Source organism: Emys orbicularis, chromosome 4 (genome assembly GCF_028017835.1).
Source record: "Emys orbicularis isolate rEmyOrb1 chromosome 4, rEmyOrb1.hap1, whole genome shotgun sequence".
NCBI lineage: Eukaryota > Metazoa > Chordata > Testudines > Emydidae > Emys > Emys orbicularis.
The window spans coordinates 12,949,784-12,972,317 of NC_088686.1; the positions used below are offsets into that span (position 1 = coordinate 12,949,784).

Genomic DNA, 22,534 nt, shown 5'->3' on the forward strand with positions numbered 1-22,534 from the left:
TTTATACTGACGGAAAGCCTGGGGAGTTCTAAATACCAATTTAAAAAACCTCACATTGAACAACTTAAAAAAACCCTCATTACCACACCATGCTGTACAGAGAGCTCTGCTGTTGGTACATACACAAAGAAATAAAAAGAGCCACCACCTTGTTAATCTGAGCTCTACTGAAAACATGAGTGGGTAGAGAGAGAATCATTCACTTCATTATGGAATGTCTCATTGATGAGCCTAGGTACAAACATGAGGTAGTTGGGAGACTGTGGATCTAATTTGGATTTATCAGGGATTCTTTTTCCCCATTAAGGTTTGTTTATGTTTTATAATCTCAGCAGAACTTCTTGGAGATGCTGCAGATGTTAGTCATGGTCCAATGAGCATGGCTGAATTGGAGTCTCAGCCACTCTTAAACCCTGCTCCTCAAACAGCACAAGCAAATGACAGACTAACATCTCTATCAGAAGATCTTCCAGAGGTAAAGTATGCATAGCATTTGTGCATTGCTTGTAAATGGTTAGGAACTCTGTTGCTGTTCAAAGCAGCTAGATAAAAAGAGCAAGTGCAGGAGGAAAATTGACCTTTTAAATTGATGTGGCAGGCAAAGTTACAGTGCAGGAGACTCTTCTAGACCACAGGTCAGCCAAGGAGACCTCATCCTCCTGCAGTGATATGTTGGCCCACCCTGTGCTAAACCCGTGGTAGCCTAGTACTCAGATAAGGTGATGGATACCTAAGATAGGTAGATAGTATCTTAGAGTTTGTACTAACTAGTTGGCTGCAGAACCCCCAGTAAGTGTTTCTTCTCTGAGCTCATCAGTCACTGCAAATGGGTTTCTCAAGGGACAGGGACTAACTTTGTATCTTGTACGACATTGAGCACTTCGCAAACAATATCTGTGGGGGTCCACCTGAAGTGGATGTCTTAGCTCTAAGCAATAAAGCAGGGATTTTATAAGAACAAGTTACTCCTTACCTTTCCTTCTTTTAGTCTTGGGGGCAAGATATCACTACTGCTTTTCCTCCGTGTCCTCTGGAGAGACTCTCTGCTGACTAAAGTGTATGAGCCTGAGCTGCAGCCAAAATCAAGGAAATTCTATTATTATTTTATAGTTATAGTGCAGTAGCATCCAAAGGCCCCAAGCAGAATTGGGCCTCAAATACATATGAAGACATGGCCCCATGAAGTCTCAGTGAATGCTTTTATTCAACTATTACATGAACAATGTAATTGATAAACTGGATTTAGCATTTTTCTCAGCTAATTCTTAAACTCTGTATGTTTTCATGTTTCTTTGCAATCTACTTCCTACCGTGCTCTGCATTTCTTATGGACAGTCCTTTATCTAACAGGATGGCTCTGTACCACAGTCCCTGCCCCAAAGAGCTTACAATAAAAATAGACAAACAACATATGAAGGGCATTGGTAGAGGGGATGTAACTTTGTATATACATTGCATTTTTTGTTATAAGAGTGAACTATCCTGATCTGTCTGTCCTTCAGCCTTGTCATTAACTGATTTATCTAAGTGTTGTGGCAGAGATGGGCCTTGAGGAGGATTCCAGGAAGTGGTCTTAAAGACTACTTCACTCTATACCGGGTTTTCAATTTAGAGGAAGCAGCTGAATTTTTTTCCCTCCAAGACCCTTCAATTCCTGTAAACAGGAGAAAGAGGAAGTTCTTGGTTGCAGAGGAATGAGACAAAGGAACCCCTGACAAGTTGTTCCTGTCACATCCTTTGATTAAAAATTGAGGGCCCCCGTGTCTTCAGCTGTAAATGGTGCCTGCTCATCTCTACTGACTACATGGGAATCACATCAGAGAACAGCTTGCCATGCTGTTTGTTGTCAAAGAAAATAAATGGTTACAAAAGGCAAATTAGGGTTGAATTCTTTGAAAATTGAAATGGAGACCAAGAAGTTATGAATCTTTTTGCAATTCTGAGTGCTAAGTAAATAGTTCTTAAAACTGCATTTGTTTTTATTGTATTTTTAATAAAAATCAGAATTATAACATGGTTTTAATAACTGATATACAGAAGCAGAGCCAAAAGGTTGTGCAAGTTGAACCAGTACGATCCCGAGTCATTCGTGTGAGAAATAAATCTGAAGTAACACAGCAGCAAGGTAAATCCATGTCTTTAAGCATCTATTCTGATATTAAAGTACAGGCACTGAAATCTACCACTCTGTTTTGCTCTTCATACACTTTTACTGTAAATTTCTATATTTGATACCTATTTTTATCACAACTGAGTCCAAACAGTATCCAGGTGTCTATATACATATATAGGTCTCTGCGTACACAGTACTGATCCAGTTTGGATGAGCAGGGTATTGTTGGAATCACTTAGTTCTATAGATAAAAAATCAGAACTCTTTGGATCAAATATTTATTTCTTACTTTAATGTTTCTTAGCCAATAGCTTTACAATATGCAAATGGTTTTAGTTTACTGAACTGTGTTAGTCCCAGTCACCACCAAAAATATTGTTGTTATAGCAGCAGAGCATATGCTGTTGCTCAAGAGAGGATGAAGCAAACTTAAGGTCGGGGGAAGATGAAGAGAACAGAGCAGTACCAGTTATGCCTGTTCTGAGATAGTGCCAGCTAATATATAATACAGAATTATTCTTACCCAATATAAAGTGCTATATCATCTATGGATAAATGTGCTATAGAAGAGATCATTTTGATTATGATTGATAAAAGTGTTATGTAGATGTATTTCAGATATACTGTGGGTCAACCTGATATTTAGCTAACATGCTATGGGCAGATTATTGCTATATTTTTACTGAGACAAATAATTAAATGTGTTTTACAACTGGATTAGACATAAAAATAAGGCAAAACCAAAAATTAAATGCAAACACTTTTGTACATGCAAGTCTTAAGGGTTCACAGTTAAATTTGGCATCCATGTTGGGTTTTTTTAAATTTAACTTTGCTGTAGCAATGTTAATTAAGACACGTAGCAATTATAATAATTGAAGATACTCTTACGTACAATATGTCCGAAGTTAACGTTGCTGTAGGTACCTTAATTTCTGCATTCATTATTTTTAAAATTTTAACTGAAATCTCAACACTGTATTAACAAATACCTTTTGCATTTAATATTTACAAATGTGTAATCAAGTTATGCAACTTACTAAGATATTTGCCTCAATAATTTATTTACAGAAGTTTGAAACTGCCTCTGTAAATCATCCTCTTTGAAGAGCCCTGTGCCTACAATTAACCTCCTCATACTCATAGGTCTTTGGGGTTAAATCCATAACAGTGGGCTTAAAAAAATAGTTATGAATGATCTAAAACATTGCTACTGTGCATACATAATAGGAAAGCTCATTAAATCTGAGTGTTTGTGCTTTTGAGAAATGTGCTGTGCATGTGAGCATTGTGTCCTAAGTGTACATTTAGCAAAGTATGCGTTGGCGGTTTAAGCACACATTCTACTTTAAGTCAGATAACTCGGGACTTTTTTAGCCCTTTCCATTTAAAAAATGCAGAAAACTAAAGGACTAAAACCCATTTGGAATCTAGAGAAGGACGGTATAACTAGTGTATTTTTCCCAGATTTTCACAAAACTCAAAATGTCTTAAGGATTTTGCTCACATTTAAAATAAATAAATAAATAAAAATCGCCTTTTGACCAGAGACCAAATGGAAAGTCTCAATGTGAGAGTCTCAGAATGTGAATTTTGCAGTAAGTTATGGATGAGCACATAAAAATGGAGGAGGGGAGTTGTCTGGCATCCTTTCTCCTCCAAGCCCCTCCCTGCAACCAGAGCCACCCGGTCTTTCTGCTCTCATGTCCCCAAATCAGACAACAGGCCTATTGCTCCTCTAGCAGTGGTAGGAGTCTCTTCAAATTGAGCCCTTAGGAGAGGGAGCAGAAGGAAGGGACACTTCTGTTAACACACACACAGTGTCACGGTGTTTTTCTGTGTTTCTGCTTCTGCTCCAGATATTAGCAAAGTAGCATCCTCAGCCCTTGCTTTCCCCCAGGAAGTTGATGAAGGCTGGAAATGGGAAATACAGTTTTTAAAGTCCTAATTTTTTCTTTTAAAATTCAAAATAAAATATTTTGCTCTGTGAAATCTTTTTTTTTTTTTTAATGTAGTTGGACAGAACAAAGGGCATGCCCCCGCACCAGTATATCTGTGTTCCTATCTGTACATTTGACCACAAGATGGCAGAAGTCAGTTTTCTTTAGGAAGAAAAAAAGTTATTCACCAGTATAATTTAAATATTATTCTGTGTATGCATGTTTAATAATCCAATAAAAATCAAAAGGGGTTACAAACGTAAACAGTTTGTCACCTTAAAGCCAAAGCTTCGTTGACATCAGCTTTATGGTACCGAACCATCATATTCAATGCAGAAGTTAAGTACAAAGGATCCAAATTGGCGCAAATCTTTGGAAAGGGGAAATGAAGACCTGGAAAGCTATAAACATATATGGGTTTAAATAAATACAGCATTTAAAAACCAAGCACAGCTGTTCCTTTATAGGTGAACACATCCTGCTTATTAAATGTCAGTGTTAAGTGAATGCCTTTGCCAGAATTAGGAGGAACAATGATTTTTTGCATAAACATGTAGGAACGTTGCAGTTATTTTTGTATACCTTCTAGGAAGAGTGGGTGGGTTTTTAGCAGAACTCAGGAAAATCATAGTCCTGAAGCAGCTGAGGTTGGCTGGGGAGAAGAAAGAAAACAGTTTGGACTTAAATTTGTTAATGAAAAGCTTTTTGTTTTATTTAATAGATAGACACAAGAGAGATTAGATTCTTCTTTGGAATTTTATAATAAATGTATTTCTAATATAGCCTTCTTTTGTTGTTTAAGAATCTTTTGCAGTCCACATGGAACATGTGTTTTCTTTAGCTAGAGAAACTATGTAAAAATTGATAGGTTTCTTCTAATGAAAGTTGAAGTTCAGTAGGGCTATTACAAATCTACAAAGTCAAGTCTGAAAGAATAATGCCTCCTGGAAGTTAATAGCTGAAAATAAAGCTTGAATGTATCATTAATTTGAAATATGGACATTCTCTAGACATTATGGAGACAGTGGTTGAAAAAATACACACGCTTTATATATATATATCCGTTAATCTTTCTATCATTCTCTACAGATGTTTCCATAAATGTAATATGTTAATATATATTTTCACAAGCCACAACAATTGCTTCCAGAATACAAGAATTTTTAAGGCTTCCTTTAACAGAACCCTGAATTCTTAAATTGAATTAAATCCCGAAACAGGTGTCATGCTTGGATGTAATTCTTTTAATCTTTATCACTTACAGCTGAAGAACAAGAGTTAGATGCATCAGCATTTTAAATATTTTCCATAGCAGAAGTTCTCAAAATGTGGCCCACAAACCACGGTAGTAACTCCTCCTCCTCCCTATTTCCAGCTAGTAAATTGTATTCATAGCTATAAATTCATGGAAAAATTGTGAAAGTATGTAATTGCTGTGATTTCCACATGGATGTTGTGCACTTTTAAATGGGAACAGGTAGTCTGTGCAGTGGTGAATGGGAGGACAAGTGGTCCTCAAGACAGTCTACGAATTGCTTACATAACCCCTGTTCCACAATGAGCGTGAGATCTTTCTTTTCTCAGGCTTGCATTTCATAATATTTCACAAAATTTATTTCTATATTGACTATGATGAATGTAACTTAGTTTTGTTACTTTACTGTCATCTCTTCATTAGCCAGAAATTCCTCTGAGTTAGTTTTTTCCAAGAACTACTGTGGTATATGGCAAATCCCTAACATAAATTAGTAGGAAGGGAGATTAGGATAAAGGCTAGAATTATTCCTTTTTTATTTTCCTTGGATATGGAACTGCTTTGGTCAAACTCTGTACAACTATTTATCTGAAAGTTTAGATTTTCTTTAATGTCCTTCTCGTTCTTTTTTGGGCTGGATTTCACTGGAGACTTTCACTAAAGATTTCTATAGTCACCCTGAAAAATAGTCCAATGAAGCAGGACAGGGTTGTTCTTTCACGCTTTAGAAGTAAGACTAAGAAAACTTTTATTTCTATCTGACAACATGGGCTATCAGAATAGTTCAATAACCCACACTACATTTTCAGTTTCTTGATCTATTTGCTGAGACACAACACTGGAAGTTGAAGTCATGAAATTGACCAGCTATAATTAAGGCAGTTTGTAGCCAATTTTATTTCAAGTAGAACTTCACATAATTTTTCTTGTTTATCCCTGCTCTGTTCTGTTCTATTTAAGTTCTTATACTGCGCCCATCACAGTGATATCAGGATGCTAATCAGCAATATACAGCTAATATTTCTCCAACTTGTGATCTCCTTCACAGATCACATATTGTGGTAGAGATTTTAAATGTACATAAGTCAGGAAACACAAAGCTGATTCCCAAAGCAACTGTAATAAAACTCTGCCCCTTTGCCCACCGGTAGTCATTTGTTTAACACTAGGTGGTGTAAAAGCATAAAAGTTACTATGTGGTTGAGTTACCGTTGCTTTGGGAACAATAACTTTGAATTTCCTGACTTTTGTACATTTAAAATGTCAGTCATAGCATGGCATTAACATTGTTTTATTCCATTCAGTTGCTTGGCTTACTTTTCAGGCATGAGAATAACTTGTGCTCCCTCACATATTAATTTGAATGTGGAATAACTGAAATACACACTGGTGTGTATTCTGCTGATAGGAAGTGGGAGGAAAAGGATGAGCAGCAGTGACTGCAGTGGGCAGGTAAGGCCTTGTAGGTCCCTCCTCGGGGCCCCAGCTTGGGAAAGATGCTCCCACCAACTGTCATCCCCCTCCCACAGGAGATTAAGCAGCAGGCACTGCCAGTGACTGCAAGGAGCATGTGAGGTCATTTGGGTTTCCATCCTAGGGAGTCCCACTACTTTCAGACACTTCCATGTGGGCAAATTGCCCTTGTGTGACACCTTGTATAATAATTTTGATGTTTTAGGAAATCTGAGTATTTTAAAAAATGAATTCCAAGTCATCCAATGTTGAATTTAAAAAAAAAACCAAAAACACACTTATTCAAATGCAAAGGAAGCATCTGAAAAAATATGAGCAACAGAAGAACATGCAGCCCTGCATTCCCCTACCTGCACTTGTTTTGATAGTTCAAAATCAGCTAAAAATTGACCAAACTTTCCAAAAATTGTCCCTTCTGAAAAAACAAGCATAAAGAACAGTCAGCTCAGGGTGATATTCTTAGAAAATGTAAAAGTGCTTTAAAACAGTATAAAGCAACAGAGGGTCCTGTGGCACCTTTAAGACTGAAGTATTGCGCGCATAAGCTTTCGTGAGTAAGAACCTCACTTCTTCAGATGCAAGTAATGGAAATCTCCAGAGGCAGGTATAAATTAGTATGGAGATAACGAGGTTAGTTCAATCAGGGAGGGTGAGGTGCTCTGCTACCAGGTAAGGTGCTCTGCTAGCAGTTGAGGTGTGAACACCAAGGGAGGAGAAACTGCTTCTGTAGTTGGATAGCCATTCACAGTCTTTGTTTAATCCTGATCTGATGGTGTCAAATTTGCAAATGAACTGGAGCTCAGCAGTTTCTCTTTGGAGTCTGGTCCTGAAGTTTTTTTGCTGCAAGATGGCTACCTTTACATCTGCTATTGTGTGGCCAGGGAGGTTGAAGTGTTCTCCTACAGGTTTTTGTATATTGCCATTCCTGATATCTGACTTGTGTCCATTTATCCTCTTGCGTAGTGACTGTCCAGTTTGGCCAATGTATATAGCAGAGGGGCATTGCTGGCACATGATGGCATATATAACATTGGTGGACGTGCAGGTGAATGAGCCGGTGATGTTGTAGCTGATCTGGTTAGGTCCTGTGATGGTGTTGCTGGTGTAGATATGTGGGCAGAGTTGGCATCGAGGTTTGTTGCATGGGTTGGTTCCTGAGTTAGAGTTGTTATGGTGTGGTGCGTGGTTGCTGGTGAGAATATGCTTAAGGTTGGCGGGTTGTCTTTGGGCGAGGACTGGCCTGCCTCCCAACGTCTGTGAAAGTGAGGGATCATTGTTCAGGATGGGTTGTAGATCACTGATGATGCGTTGGAGAGGTTTAAGCTGAGGACTGTAGGTGATGGCCAGTGGAGTTCTGTTGGTTTCTTTTTTGGGCCTGTCTTGTAGCAGGAGGCTTCTGGGTACACGTCTGGCTCTGTTGATTTGTTTCTTTATTTCCTTGTGTGGGTATCGTAGTTTTGAGAATGCTTGGTGAAGATCTTGTAGGTGTTGGTCTCTGTCTGAGGGGTTGGAGCAGATGCGATTGTACCTCAGTGCTTGGCTGTAGACGATGGATTGTGTGGTGTGTCCGGGGTGGAAGCTGGAGGCATGAAGGTAGGCGTAGCGGTTGGTGGGTTTTCGGTATAGGGTGGTGTTAACGTGGCCATCGCTTATTTGTACTGTGGTGTCTAGGAAGTGGACCTCCCGTGTAGATTGGTCCAGGCTGAGGTTGATGGTGGGGTGGAAGCTGTTGAAATCATGGTGGAATTCTTCCAGGGTCTCCTTCCCATGGGCTATAAAATAGTATAGGTGCTCTCAGGGCCAGTGCCCTCTCAACCATCACTGATGTGTTGTTAGCACAACACTTAGTGTTCATACTGCTGCCCCAAGAACCCCAGAAATAATTTTAAGATCTACAAGACAAACTGGAAGTGTCTTTAAAAGGGGTGGGAGAAGGAGCTTTTTTAACATCACAGGATCTCGCATCATAAACTACAATGCAATGATATTGAAAAGGCTTTTTCTTAAAATATTGGGGTGAATGTTACGGATGATTCCTGGCATTCTGCAAGCCATTGCTGTGGGAGCTGGGACAAATAAATCATTGATACTAGCAGCAACCCCCCACTACCCCTTCCCCATACTTCCTGGGCATGTATTTTCTGGGATGTATTTTCAAACATTATGGGGCTGTGCATGTATCTCTTTTATTTTTTCCCTAGTAAGGTAGGTTTTTCATTTACAGTAACTTCAGGTAGAACATTTCCATGCCCGTTTGGTTGACCCTTCATTTACCATATTTCATTAGGATTAGATAGTTCTCACAACAGCCCTGCTTCATTTCTTGTACTCAGAGACTTCTCTGCCTCAGTCTGTTTTCCTGGTATTTTTTCTTAAGCCCTGTGTATCCAGAAGAGAGACTCCAGTACGAACATAGATTATTTGGGATGGTTAAAGAATGCACAGCTGCAATCTGAGAACACTTATTTTGGACAGTCTTCTACTTTCGTTGTAGTTTATGTCCCTAAATGTGCATGGGTCAGGGAACTTCCAAGCAGGATTCTAATTAAGTGAATAGTTGTCTACATCTCACTGCACTTATGTGCTTTGATATATTTAGTTGGAAGGTTCTGGATAAGAACAAAGTAGTATTATTGCTCCCTCTGGCACTCCTTGTCCTACCAGGCACTGTGCACATGAGGCAACAGAGCAAGCAAATCCCTGTCCCTAGTAACTACTCTTAACCACTTGGAGCTAGTTCCAAATGTGTAATTAAGGTTACCATCCATACTCCTAAGACAATTTTTATTTATTTTGGGGGGAGCCATTTTTAGGGCGCTTAGTTTCTGCTTGGGTCAGTGATACCTTACTTTTATCTTCTCCCTCCACCTGTCTCCTCTTCACCCCCAGAGGAGTTGAGCAGTCCAGATGGAATTTTACTTAGCTTCTTTTTGGACCTCAGCTTATCCCTCTTTGAGAATTTGAGCACCCCAAGTGGCTCTCTGCCTGCAGAACTTTTGAGCTCCTTGTACTTTGAGTAAGTGTTGGATGACCCACAAAGGCACTTGTGCACCACAGGTGGGACTTGATCCTGCAGCTCCTTGGCCCCACAGTGAATGCCAGACAAACTCTTGGGTCTTCTGGATACTAACCTCACTCCCCTCTAGTCAGTCCAAAATTTGCTTGCCAAAATCATCTTTCTCACAGTGTATGTGGGATTCTTAAATATGCTAGCATCTGACTAAAGCAGCTTTGTGTTGTTGTTGTGATTTGCATGCACTTTTGGGAACTTACAGTAATTGCTGTTGCCTTCATTGTAAAGAGAGGGGAAAAAACAAAACAAAAAACCCTAGATGGGCACTGATCCCACTGGCACTGATCCTGAGTAATTCTGAATAAAAGCCGATGGTAGCAAGCTGGAGCGGCTGACCTGCTTTCCCCTTTCATGCATACATCGCTTACATAAAGGGGGGACACACACAATTAATTGGCTTGGGCAAGCCACTTACTGGACAGAGACTCCCCATGTATTTAATGCTTACATCAGCCTGAGAGTTGTTTCCAGTTACTTTTCCCTACAGAGAAGCACTTTCTCACAATATCGCTTCCAACTCTGTGCCCATGGTTTTAAAAGAGAATTGACATGCATCAAATAAAATAAACTGCCCTTAACTGTTCTTTGGCCTGTGTTACTCAAAAGGTCAGGCTAGAGGATCATAAAGGTCCCTTCTGGGCTTAATTCTCATTTATACTAAGGCTTCTTTACACCATTCTGAGCTTTACACCAATTTTAAGGCCCTCTTATAATGGCAGGGCGTTAGACTCATAGGGCTGGATTCTCATTTAACCATGTCGCTATTCCTTTGGGTTCCTAAAAAAGTAGACTGAAAAGTAAATTGAGACTCTTGATTGGTATACCAGTTAGCTACAAGAGAGTGTGCGTTAATAGGTTCTTGGCACACGCTGTGCATGTGTTGTGAGGCACAAAGTTGTCCAAATGAGATGTGCATCAGCATTCTACAGAGTGCATGTCCTCGCTTGACTTATTGCTATCAGAGTATTTAAAACTAGTTTAAAATCAAGTTTTAGGGAAGATTATTATTTATAAACAAACATTTATATTGGAATAGTACCCAAAGACCCCAATGTGTACATTGTGTGTACACCCACACATAGAGCCCTCAAGAGCTTGCAAACCTTCAGCTATGAAGAGATGGTTCATGGTAGAGTGATAGGAGAAAATGGTGGGGAAAACCTTATTTTCGCCATTTTGCATGTGTTCATTGTTTGGTCTGGGTTGTGGGGGAAAGCAGAGTTTGCTCTTTATAGTTCAGCGGCTAGAGAAACTCCAATATCTAGCTGTGAAATGAGCTACTTCTGCTTTCCACTGCAGTGTATCTGGCTGTCCCTAGAGAGAGAAAGCTGGGCATCTTTTAGCTTTACTGTACTTAAGACAGCCCCTAAACAACTCCCAAATCAACCGACCAAATCAAAATGAAAACTTTAAAGGAGTCCAGCTGGCTGTAAGTGAGGTGGGTTGGTGGGAGAGAAGTGGGGTGACCAGGCATGTTGATACAGGTAGCATAACCTGAGTGATGAGACAGCTGCATTCTGGCTGCCTTTGCAGCTAAAACCTACAATATTTACTTTTACAATGGGGGAAGTATATTTACATATTATGCCTCCCTAACCCATTAAACATAATTGGCTTTTTAAAAAACTTGGTGTCAAGTTTCCGTGTCCCTGCACTGGTGGTAGTTGGCGCACAGCTATGACATGACTAGAAAGACTAAACTAGCCGATTGGGACATGTATTTGAACAGTTGGCTTCATAGACATATTTGAACATACCTGTGCCAGGATATTCTGTTGCAAAATGGCTAAACTTAAAGATGTCCTTGCTGTGCCCATACACTGCAGTTAGTGTTTTATCTGTGGATTTATTTATTTGTTTATTGGCTTCGCTTCCCTGAGATTAGCCAGCGTTCCCATTTCATGCTGTGTGCAGAGCTTAGGTTTTCTGTAGCAGATTTGACATTTGAATGTTGAATGCACCAGATGATCGCAATAAATTGTTACAAAGACTAGCCAATATGCAAAAACACTTACGTCTCTTCCCCGCTCCCATTTGTCACATTTCTCAAAACTCTCTGCTCCTGGTAAATTTTCATGTAAGGTAACAATGTAAAGTGAATGTTATCCAGGATATCTTTAAGTTAAGGGAACTGTATAATTCAGACTGCAGCTCTGTCCATTAGCAATTTGTGGTGTTGCCAATAAAATAGTCTGCCAACGCTTCCTTCTCCCTAAAAATATTATAAGAACTGATAGCTAAAGAGCATAGCAGGCATGCGTGAGCTGTTGCTTGTTTCCCGATGTACAAATAGGATTAAATTTTGTAGCAAAGTCTGATCACGCATGCGAGTGTAAAAACTGATTATGCATTTTTTTCTTTAACAAAATTGGAATTTTGAAAGCAGAATATAAGAAAATAATTTTCATCTCAAACACATATTAGGTCAAAACTGCCCTTTGCTGTACTCATTAACACGTAGAAAATATTATATTAAGTGGTGAAGAGGGCTTAAACCCTGAAGTTTTGTCCACTACTGTGTTCTGTTACTTACGAATTTTGCCATTTAGAAGAAGAAAATTAGGAGTTCATATGGAAAAGCTAATAGACAATAATCTATTGTCACTTAGGGCACTGTTCCGTTTTTGTTTTTTAATCTTTAATCATGGTGTATTGCTTTAAAGCAGCAGCAACTCTTCTGCATAGTTCTGAACAGGCCAGATAGCTACTGAGGATGTTACAAAATAGCTTTCCAGTTCTGTAAAATGCAAATTTTCCAGACTTTGGCTAGGGAAAGGCTCTGGCTCTCCTTTGTGTATGGCATTACTTTGACATCCTATCAGTTTTTATTCTTCGACATCAGACAGGCTTGTGGACTAAGTACAAAATAATAAATCATAAACTGTATATAGAAAACAAAATGAATATTGCACAGGTCATATAGAGTCTGTTAAATTTCTGAGTCAAGACCACAAAATCAAGGTAGTTCAGACTTAATGTTAAAAATGTGGACTGGCCTGGTGACTTCCATCTTAAAACTCAAGTTGTTACAGAGAGGTAATAATATCGGGGTCTAATATTGTTATCTGATCTTATGTAATGTACATATTACCAGACAAGGTGGAGTTGCATTACTTTAAGGGCTGCGTGACAGCTGCTTGGTATTTTTTGACAGATGCTTAATTTCCATTATTTTAAGTTGTGCTTTTATACTCACAAGGCCATAATTGTAGGTCTCTCTGAGTTTGTGCTGTTTACTTGACAGGTCATAATGGCCACTGTGATGTAAAGCATAACTATGGAATTTTTAAATGGGAAGTATTTACTAGTTTGAGTTATTGTGTAAATACACAATTATGTTGCTTATTCCTGTACTAGGAGTTGGGCCTAGGGATGTACAAACCACAAGGCTACACAACGCCCCCTTGCTACTGAAAATGAGGCTTCCTGGGTGTCAAGCATGTTCAAGGAGCTTCCTGTGAATTGGGGGCCTTTGATGCCAGAGAGGGTCAGTCTGTGCCACCCTCTTCGCCAGCTGGGCCTGAGGGTGCTGTCATTGCCAGAGGTGTTTCCTGCACCGAGAATGTCTGAAGACATTTCTTTGGAGCCAATGCCTTGCAGCCTGTGGCTCTACCGGTGCAATCAGGCGTGGGTTCTGAGGAACTCTCCGTTCCTCTTTCCTCCTCTCTTAAACATAAGGCTGGAAGAAGGAGCAACTCTGAGGTGCTCTTCTCTTCTGGTGGGTGGCTCAGTAGAAATGGCATTCGGAAGGGACCTATATCAAAGTTGTTCAGTTTACACACACAAATGTGTTCTGACTGACAGGTCTGCAGGCTCCCCGTAGGAGCTGAGTGTCAAATAATGATTCTGAAGGCCAGATTTTGCTCTCTGCTACACCTGTGGCAACTCCACTTCTTCATGTGGGTTTGTTAGCATTTGGCCCTGCTTCTGGAAATTAGTTAACCATTATGCTGATAAGGTGCATGAGCCAGAATGGAATCCGCTCATTACTCCTTTGCGGTGTTGGCTCTGCGGTGCTGATAGGTGTACCAAGTTACTTTTGTCACTCAAGTGAGCAGATATGAATGTGAATATGTTCAGAGAGAAGTTCAAATAAGTCAGAAGGTGCCATTTTAGTCACTTTTTTGCAAAGTAGAACCACATTTGCAGACTAAACTACCTAACCATTAAAAACTGGGAATGAATTGACAAGACAATTCACAGTTGCATCCTTCATTAACCCAATAGACAGTGAAGCTTCTGTGTTAGGACTCTATTTTTCTTTGTTAAATATTTTATGAAAAAATGAACTGAGTCGTAACCCACCCAGTGGCCTAGCTGTGGCATTCTGGGCTATTACATGGGGACCATAAATTCAATTTTTATACCTGGCCTTTTTATTGCATCAGTCTGTGTGGAATGGAAGCACTTGTGGAGCAGAGCAGACTTCTTCTCATCTCTCATCAGTGATCCCTAAGGCAGACTAGGTAGCAGAGTTGATTTGTTCCTTAAGAGTATACCATTTTGGTCTCAAAGGATAGCTGCTGTGCAGAGCCTTCAGGGTCGATGCTTTAAAATACGCAGTAGGGAAAAATTGTGGGGACCTTTTTAGTCTGAGTCTAGTTTTGCAGGAGGCCTTTACAGGTCTGACTTATTGTGTATTCTCAATAAGTCATTTGTAATCAAAAAACCTTTGCATATGTCACTTTTATATTTCCTGCAATAAAACTGCAAGAGTAATTAAGATTTTGGATTATAATATTTTGCAAGCTTGTTGCTAAAAATGAAGTTTTATGAGTTATGACCTATAGAAATAGCCAGCTTATTTTTATTTTAGAATTATAAATTACTCCCAAACCAGCTTTTTATACCTATCTATCTCATAGAACTGGAAGGGACCCTGAAAGGTCATCGAGTCCAGCCCCCTGCCTTCACTAGCAGGACCAAGTACTGATTTTGCCCCAGATCCCTAAGTGGCCCCCTCAAGGATTGAATTCACAACCCTGGGTTTAGCAGGCCAATGCAGCTGTTACATAGTGAACCCAGACTGATTATGGTACTTTAAATAAAGTCAAGGAAATCTGCACAAAACGGGAATGCATTTTTATATGAATGTATATACTTATCTGGCATGTGATTAGTAGATTTTGACCATTTTTAAAAAAAAGTATTATTAAAGATTGCCACACTAATATTATGTATTTCAGAGCTAGTCGTGGATCTGCCATGGTTTTCTGAAATGTACAAAGCGGTCTGTGGTCTTAACATTCTGCAGGAAACATAAAAATAATATATTCCTTCATTGTCATATAACTTTTTCCTGTTTAAATAGGTGTTGGAAAGCAGAAGTTCTATAAATGAATTTTACAGAAGACTCTGGAGGAAGTGGGGCCTGTAAACTAGACTGAAATTAATGAATATACGAATTAGAAATCAAAACTTTATGTTTAGTCTGAGGAGAAACAATTCCTTAAGCCATAACCACATGGCTGTTCCTTGTTTGGATCAACTCTGGTTGATGGTTATTGTCTTCTGTTAATTCTCTGGGGCAGTGGCCTGACTTTGTTGAATGAGCCAATTGTTTTCCTTTGTGTTGCCCATCAAGTAAGTCCCCATCTGGTTTGTATCAGACTGTTTTCACAGCCAACAACTGCTGCCTTTTCTATATCCTGACACTTAAGGGCCTCATGCTATCAAAGCATTACTGTGATAGCCTGTCTGGCTGGGTCTATACAGCTGTGCCTTGCAGCTTGAAACTATTACCCAAGTAATGGTAACTTAGAACTTGAACTGGCTCTTATTCCCATTGGTGTCGTGTGTACAGTGAACAGAATACATTTTTGCTGAACTCTGTATTCAACAAAAATTCTTTAAAGCTTTTCTTTAGTTTTTTGTCATGGTCTAGTTTTTATTTTGTAACAGCTTCCTGTATCTGCGAGATCACTGTGTATTCTTTTCAAAAACGAATGTATATGAAATGAGTAATGTTTAGTGATAGCATAGCTGTCCTCGCTTAATTTTGTTTAAATTCATTTGCTATGGTATACCTTACATTAAAGCCTGATAAGTGAAAATAAAACAAGCAAATGCTTCTTAACTAGGATTTTTCTTTATCAGATTTAGAATAGATTTCCTGTTGAGACAAGGGGCTTTTTTTGCTCAACAAACACAGATCATGTGAACAATGTCATCAACTCTAGCTAGCATTGAATCTACCTCACTTTTAATTTTTTTAAAATTGTCATCTAAAACAACAGAACAGTACAGAATATTGAATTCTGCAATAGTATATTAATTTTGTGTCTTTTAATAAAAGAGGGAAGGATCAGACCCTTTGTACTGTAGTTTGTGCAATAAAACTATTCTTTGTGTTACAGAAGCACTCAGAGGCGCCAACCACTATGAGGGCCCTACTGTGCTAAGTGCTGTACAAACACATAGTAAGAGACCGTCCCCACCCCCAAAGAGTTTACAGTCTAAATAAACAAGACAGGCAGGGGGTATGAAAAAGGGAATAGTATTATCTTTGATAGTTCAGCACTGAGGAACGCAAAGATTAATTAACTTGCCCAAGGTCACACAGTGAGTCTTTGTCAGAGTCAGGAACTCAACCCAAATCTTCTGAATCCCAGTTCATTGCCCTAAATAAATTCGTTTTTCTCTCGCTCACACACTCATGCACACACACCCATGGTTTGAAAACATCTTCTGGAATCAATTCTCTCCCCTGTATATACTTATGTATATTCTATATGCCTACCTATGTATGGTTTTAAATCAATTCTCTCCCATATATAAAAATATATATATATACACACACACACACACACTGGACCCTTGCTAGAATGCGCGTCTATATAGCGTGAATTCGCAATTAACGCGTTCACAGCTATGGATCCCAAATTTAATTACTTTAATTGCAATTCATTTTAACGCGGTCCCTGCTAGAACGCGGTCCTGCGTTCTAGCGAGGGTCCGGGGTGTGTGTGTGTAATGTATGTGTGTGTATCCGCACTTATATATCTATTTCTATTTTTATTTAAATTTACAATGTGAGTTATATAGATACAACTCCTACACATTCAGAAGTGAAGAAACTCCTTAAAGATTATCTGAATCTAAGTTATGAAAAGTGTGTGTGTGTAAATATAATATATATAGAGAGAGAGAGAGAGAGAAAGAAAATTGATTCCAGAAGATGTTTTAAAACCTAGTAATGTAAGCACATCTCTATCAATGACATATAATTCTTTTTTTAGAAACAAAATGGAAATGTCTTATTTTGCCTAACTTAAAACTATTCCTTGTTTTGTGCCACTTAACAATTTAGGTTGCATGTTGTATGGTAAGCAGATGACACACTAGTATAACTAAATTAGATCTCAATTCTCTGATTACTCACTGCGTAAAGTTAAATATAAAATGTTTGCAGGGTCAGGGCCATAGCTGCCATTTTTGTGGATGTTTGCTATATTGTGCAAGTTCTTTTGAATTTTAGGGATATTCCAACTGTAGCTTTCTAGATAATATTTTTGTCTTTGGTCTTTGGTGCTACTACTTGCTGGCATACATGAAATGAGACTGTTGGAGTCAGCATCATTTTAAAGCATTGAAGTGTATATTATATCGCCACCAAATATGCAGGGCTTGAAAAATCCACTCTCACAGTTTTCCTTAGTGAGCTTAAGCCACCAATTTCACCAGAATTTAAGCTTTCAAAAAAAAAAAAAGTGCCTTTAGCCTTCAAGGACAATATCCCAAATAAGAACAGAGTATAAATCAATGCAGTGTTGTCTTCCTGAGTATGTAGCCAGACAGCTTTGCTGCTCACAGTTTTTCACAGAGTAGCTACTGATATTAGCAAGTCTTGTCAGTTTCGCCTCTGCTATTCAGAAATCTGAGACTAAGGCCTGGTCTACACTAACCCCCAAATTCGAACTAAGGTACGCAACTTCAGCTACGTGAATAACGTAGCTGAAGTCGACATACCTTAGTTCGAACTTACCGCGGTTCAGACGCGGTCCACACGCGGCAGGCAGGCTCCCCGTCGACTCCGCGGTACTCCTCTCGCCGAGCTGGAGTACCGCAGTCGACGGCGAGCGCTTCCGGGATCGATTTATCGCGTCCAGACCAGACGCGATAAATCGAACCCGGAACTTCGATTGCCAGCTGTCGAACTACCGCGGTAGTGTAGACCTGGCCTAGTAGTGAAACTGTCAAGTCATGTCCATTTCACAGTGTTGCCTCTCATAGCAGCTAGAAGACTTGGAGACATGGGCATAGATTTTAGTTGGGGAAATATATGTAAGAGGAAGTTTAAAGAGATACTTCAGTGTAGTAAAAGGTAGAAGAACTCCAGGTGAGGTTGTGGTATCAAGTGATGTATTTAAGCAACAGTAGATTTATACAGTTTCTAAATTATTAAATTCTATGGCTATTAGTCAATTTTCTACTAATGAGAATTTTTGCTAGCCATTTTCCTCCCTTCTCTTCAGACTGGCTGTGAATATTTTGCAGAGGGGAGTGTTTGCCATTTTCTGGCATACATAGTAAAGTTTTACATTTTGCAAAGCTCTCAAATTATACAAGATAAGGATGGCAGATTTGCCAGCAAACCTTTCTGTGCCTCTGGTCCTAGGCTACTGTCTAAGATGCTGTAAAGGCAGGATTACCTCCTGTCTTTCCATTAGGTGATTTCTTCAAATCAAAGCTTTAGGGGATCTTTGGCAGAGCAGCAGAAGGAAGCTTACATTGCAAATGCCTGCGCTACAGTTGGCCTATAAATAGATGGTTCACATTTTTCTACTAGTAAAGGCTCCTGCAGTGGGTTTTCAAACGTGATAAACAGAAATATGGAGTCGCCTCTTTAAAATATCCTAGACTTGCTAATTGCAAATTTTTTTTTTTTAAGTTAACTGATGTCTGGTTGGAATGTGCACACACAGAGTTGATGTCTGTGTTGCGCCGTAGTACGTACTATGGGGTGTGAACTGCAAAGTGCACCGAATTGTTGCACTCTAACTGCCCCATGTAGATGCTGCTGGTGCAAATTATAAGATGCTTAGTAATTGTTAACGTAGTTCTCTTTTCAGCAGCAGGACTAAGTTAACACAAACTAGGTACCTTGTAGTTCGCACCAGCAGCATCTACACTGGGCAGTTAGAGCACTGCATGCTAGTGCCTGCTGCAGTTCTCACCCTTGCAGTCTGAAATACAGGGCTGTGTAGACAAGCCCACAGGCTTTTAACCACTATGGTCTGCTATCTAACAAATGTTCTTAAAGGCGATCATTTTGGCAAGAGTTCGTCAACTTTAGAATTAGAAGTGTTTGTTCTGGGAATATTTATCAAAGAATATAGCACTCAAATGAAATGAAACTACAGTTCTCAGCAAAATGGTGACCTAATGGGTCTTTTTGTTCAAGATCTAGTTGTTTGCTTTTTTCAGAGAAAAACATTTACTCAGTATTTCAGATAAGTGTACTGTCTTGGAGTAGTGTATGCATTAAAATTATGTAATTACATTGCAAATATGGATATTTTAAAATGGTGAGTATTTGTAGTTGAAATACTTTAATCTGATTCTTGACAAAATATTTCCACATGGAAATTTTTAGAATTTTGGAAGAGTCAACGTAAAGTATTTAAAAACAATACATGGATTATGTGGGTATTCGAGTATTAAAAATGTTGGTACTCGGTCTCTGGCCATTTACAGAAACTTATGTTAATTAATATACAGAATCTTATTTTTAGTGCATCTGATACACATTTGGATTTTTTTCGGTTTGTTTTACGAAGTTAGTTACGTGTGAAAAGTAACTATCAGACGGCCCTGGTGACTGAAGTTACGGCTTGGACAGCTGGAGTGCAAGCTTCCCAATGCACAAGCCTCCATACTAACCTGGATGTGGATCATATTTAAGGGTCAGTGGGTAGTGTCGTCTCCATGCCCCCCAAATCCTTACCTCCTCTCAGTTGAGACACCTGTTTAGATTTTGTGCATTCATTGTGAAATGGTTCACTTTGTGCTTTGCTTCCAAATTTATTCCTTAAACTTCTTATTGATGCCAGTATTATAATGCTTTCATTGGAACATGAGCCGCCAACAACTTTGAAGCATTAGTGCCTTTCTGCATAAGACTGGTTCTGACTAGAGGATATGTGGCATCCATCAACTGAAAAATTATAGAGTAAAAGAAAGTATTTTTGAATGATTTTTGCCACTCAATTAAGATAACACTTCTAGCACGTTAAACGCCAACCTTCAGAAAAACAATAGGTGAAATCCTGGCCCAGTTTAAGTCAGTGAGAGTTTTGCCATTGACTTTGGTGAGACCACGAGTTCACCCAGTGTCTTTAAATATTATTAAGAGGCTGGCTTATGCTCTATTACGCTCGCTCCCAGAATCTTGCCCTCCTAAATTCATAGGAGAATGTTTGAGTCCTAATGAAAGTGAGGGATTAATAGTGCTGGATGACGCATGACATTTCGTAAGCGGGTGAGTGCATGCTTCCCACGGAGTTCTACACATACATATTCAGTCTTGACCTGCAACACAGTGAACCTGTTTCATAAGCAGATGCTTCCAGTCACAGTGAATTGTGTGGTGGCTTAGTAATATGGACAGTTGTGTGCTAAAGCCAGTGCAGGAGCCACCAAACTACAGATAATTTTCACTACGCAAGCCAGGCTAGATTGAGCAAAAGTTCTTAGAAGGCAAAGGACAACACATTAACCCACTGCACTATATAGCTTTTATTGCGAGAATTCCTTTATTTCTTCAGACACTTCATTGGTGCTAGTTTTTATGTTAAATGTGTGAACTGCAAGAGTCTGAATGCATTTGAAACACTTTGATTTGTCAGTTCAGTTTTAATTATTCTCCTGATACTCTCAGAAATGAAAAAACAAAAATAAGCAACTGTTAAAGCTTAAAAATATGTTTGACCATGAGATTCTACCTGCTACCTCATTATTAAAATACCAGTGCTCTAACCTCAGGCATTGTCAGGATTTAGATACACTGGACGGAGTATTATTACAATGAATATGTAAAGACAGGAAGTCTCTGGTGCCAGCACTACTGCTATGTTATAGTGAATGTGCATGTCTGCATAAGCAGGGATGTGCTGACCAATTTCTATAATACTGGTGTTGAGTGGTAATTCCCACAACTAATAATCTGGATGTATGCATGTTTAATACTTGCTGCTTTCCCCCTAAAGTCTGACATTAAATGTGTGCTTAAGACCCCAAAACAGTATCAGAAGTAGCCATTGGAACTAAACATTACAGATATTTTTATAACATACTTTAATATCAATTTCCCCTTAACCTAACTGTCAAACTTTGTAGAAAAAGATCTAGGTAGGGGAAATATTTTTTAAAAATTATTTTTGCTGAATTAAAAAAAAATCCAGAGGGACACTAATATTAAGCATCCCTCAAAGTTCATGACAGTAAAGTTTTGCCATTTCTTGACTAACATTTTTCTGATTCTTATAACTCCACAAGCTCTTTATAAAAGTTGTCTGTCTGTAGTGGAGCCAGACAGTTACTGTCCAACTGGCCATGCTCCTCCTGGTTGACACCTGCCTCTTTTAGTAGAACCAGACAGCATAAGTAGTAACTTCACCTGCTATTTTTCATATATTTGAAGTAACTAATATTTTTAGTAGCTCTTTTCAGATATTCGAAGCCAAATTTTTCCTCCCGACAGGTGTGAGCCAAGTCTCCTTTTTTCTGTTTCTTCTGCTTATTTATTTGTACATTGAGGTAGCACCTAGTGTGTGAAGCTTCATTAGGACATTTCCTTGTAGTCCTCCCTTCTTTTGCCTCCCGGGAAAATAACAGAGACAGGAGGGAAACCCCACTCAAAATGAAGAGATGCTCTGTTTGCGAGACCTTGTTCATTTCCGCCCACTTCAGGGGACAGATTACACGTTCTTCTACAAGTGCTTGCTCATGTCCATTCCATTGTAGGTGTGTGTGCTCAGCAGTTTTTTTTCTCAGTGGTATCCGTTGGGGACCGGCTCTGGCACCCTCTGGAGTGGCACATGTATGCACCATTATAAGGGGCGCCGCCAGCTCCCCCCTCCCTCAGTTCCTTTTTACCACCAGTGACAGTGCTGGAACATCTCCTTGCCTTGGCAAGCTTTCCTTCTCAACTGTGCCTAGTTGAGAATTCCCTTGTATATAGTTCTTGGAAAGTTTGACTAGTGTATTAGTTCCCCTAGTGAATAAGTTAGAAATAGTTAGTTCCTTGCGGGACTTAGCCTAGGGATGGGGCATGCCCCCGTCGCTGGGCTTTAAACCTTGCGACCGCTGCAAAAACCTATACCAGTCAGTGATCCCCATCAAAGCCATCTTAAGTGTTTGCAGAGACCCATGTGAGCGACGAGTGTCTCATTTGTAAGATTTTCAAGCCCCGAACCAAAAAAGAGCGGGACATTCAACTAAGAGCGCTATTTATGGAGTTGGCCCTCACACCGGCCCCTGAGCTGGCTAGATCGGACTCCGCTCCAAGCACTGCAGCCTCGGTGCGGAGCGTGCTGCCGGCACTGGCCTCCGACTGGTGCTGATCCCCATTCACGGTACTGGCTAAAAAGCAGAAAAGGGCCAGGAGAGTGCGTTCCCCTACGTCCCTTAAAGGGAAGGAGAGAGCCAGAGGAGAGCAAAGACTGGCACAGGGTAACTTT

General features: G+C 39.5%; 1 protein-coding gene across 1 annotated transcript in view; it reads left to right on the forward strand.

The window, feature by feature from the left end:
* The window catches only part of KIAA0586 (KIAA0586 ortholog), a 114,645-nt gene that overhangs the window by 79,025 nt on the left and 13,086 nt on the right, over positions 1-22,534 (forward strand). The window contains exons 30-31 of the mRNA XM_065402626.1: positions 333-475; positions 2,038-2,125. Of these exons, the coding sequence (XP_065258698.1) occupies positions 333-475; positions 2,038-2,125 (231 nt within the window). The remainder of the gene's footprint in view (positions 1-332; positions 476-2,037; positions 2,126-22,534) is intronic.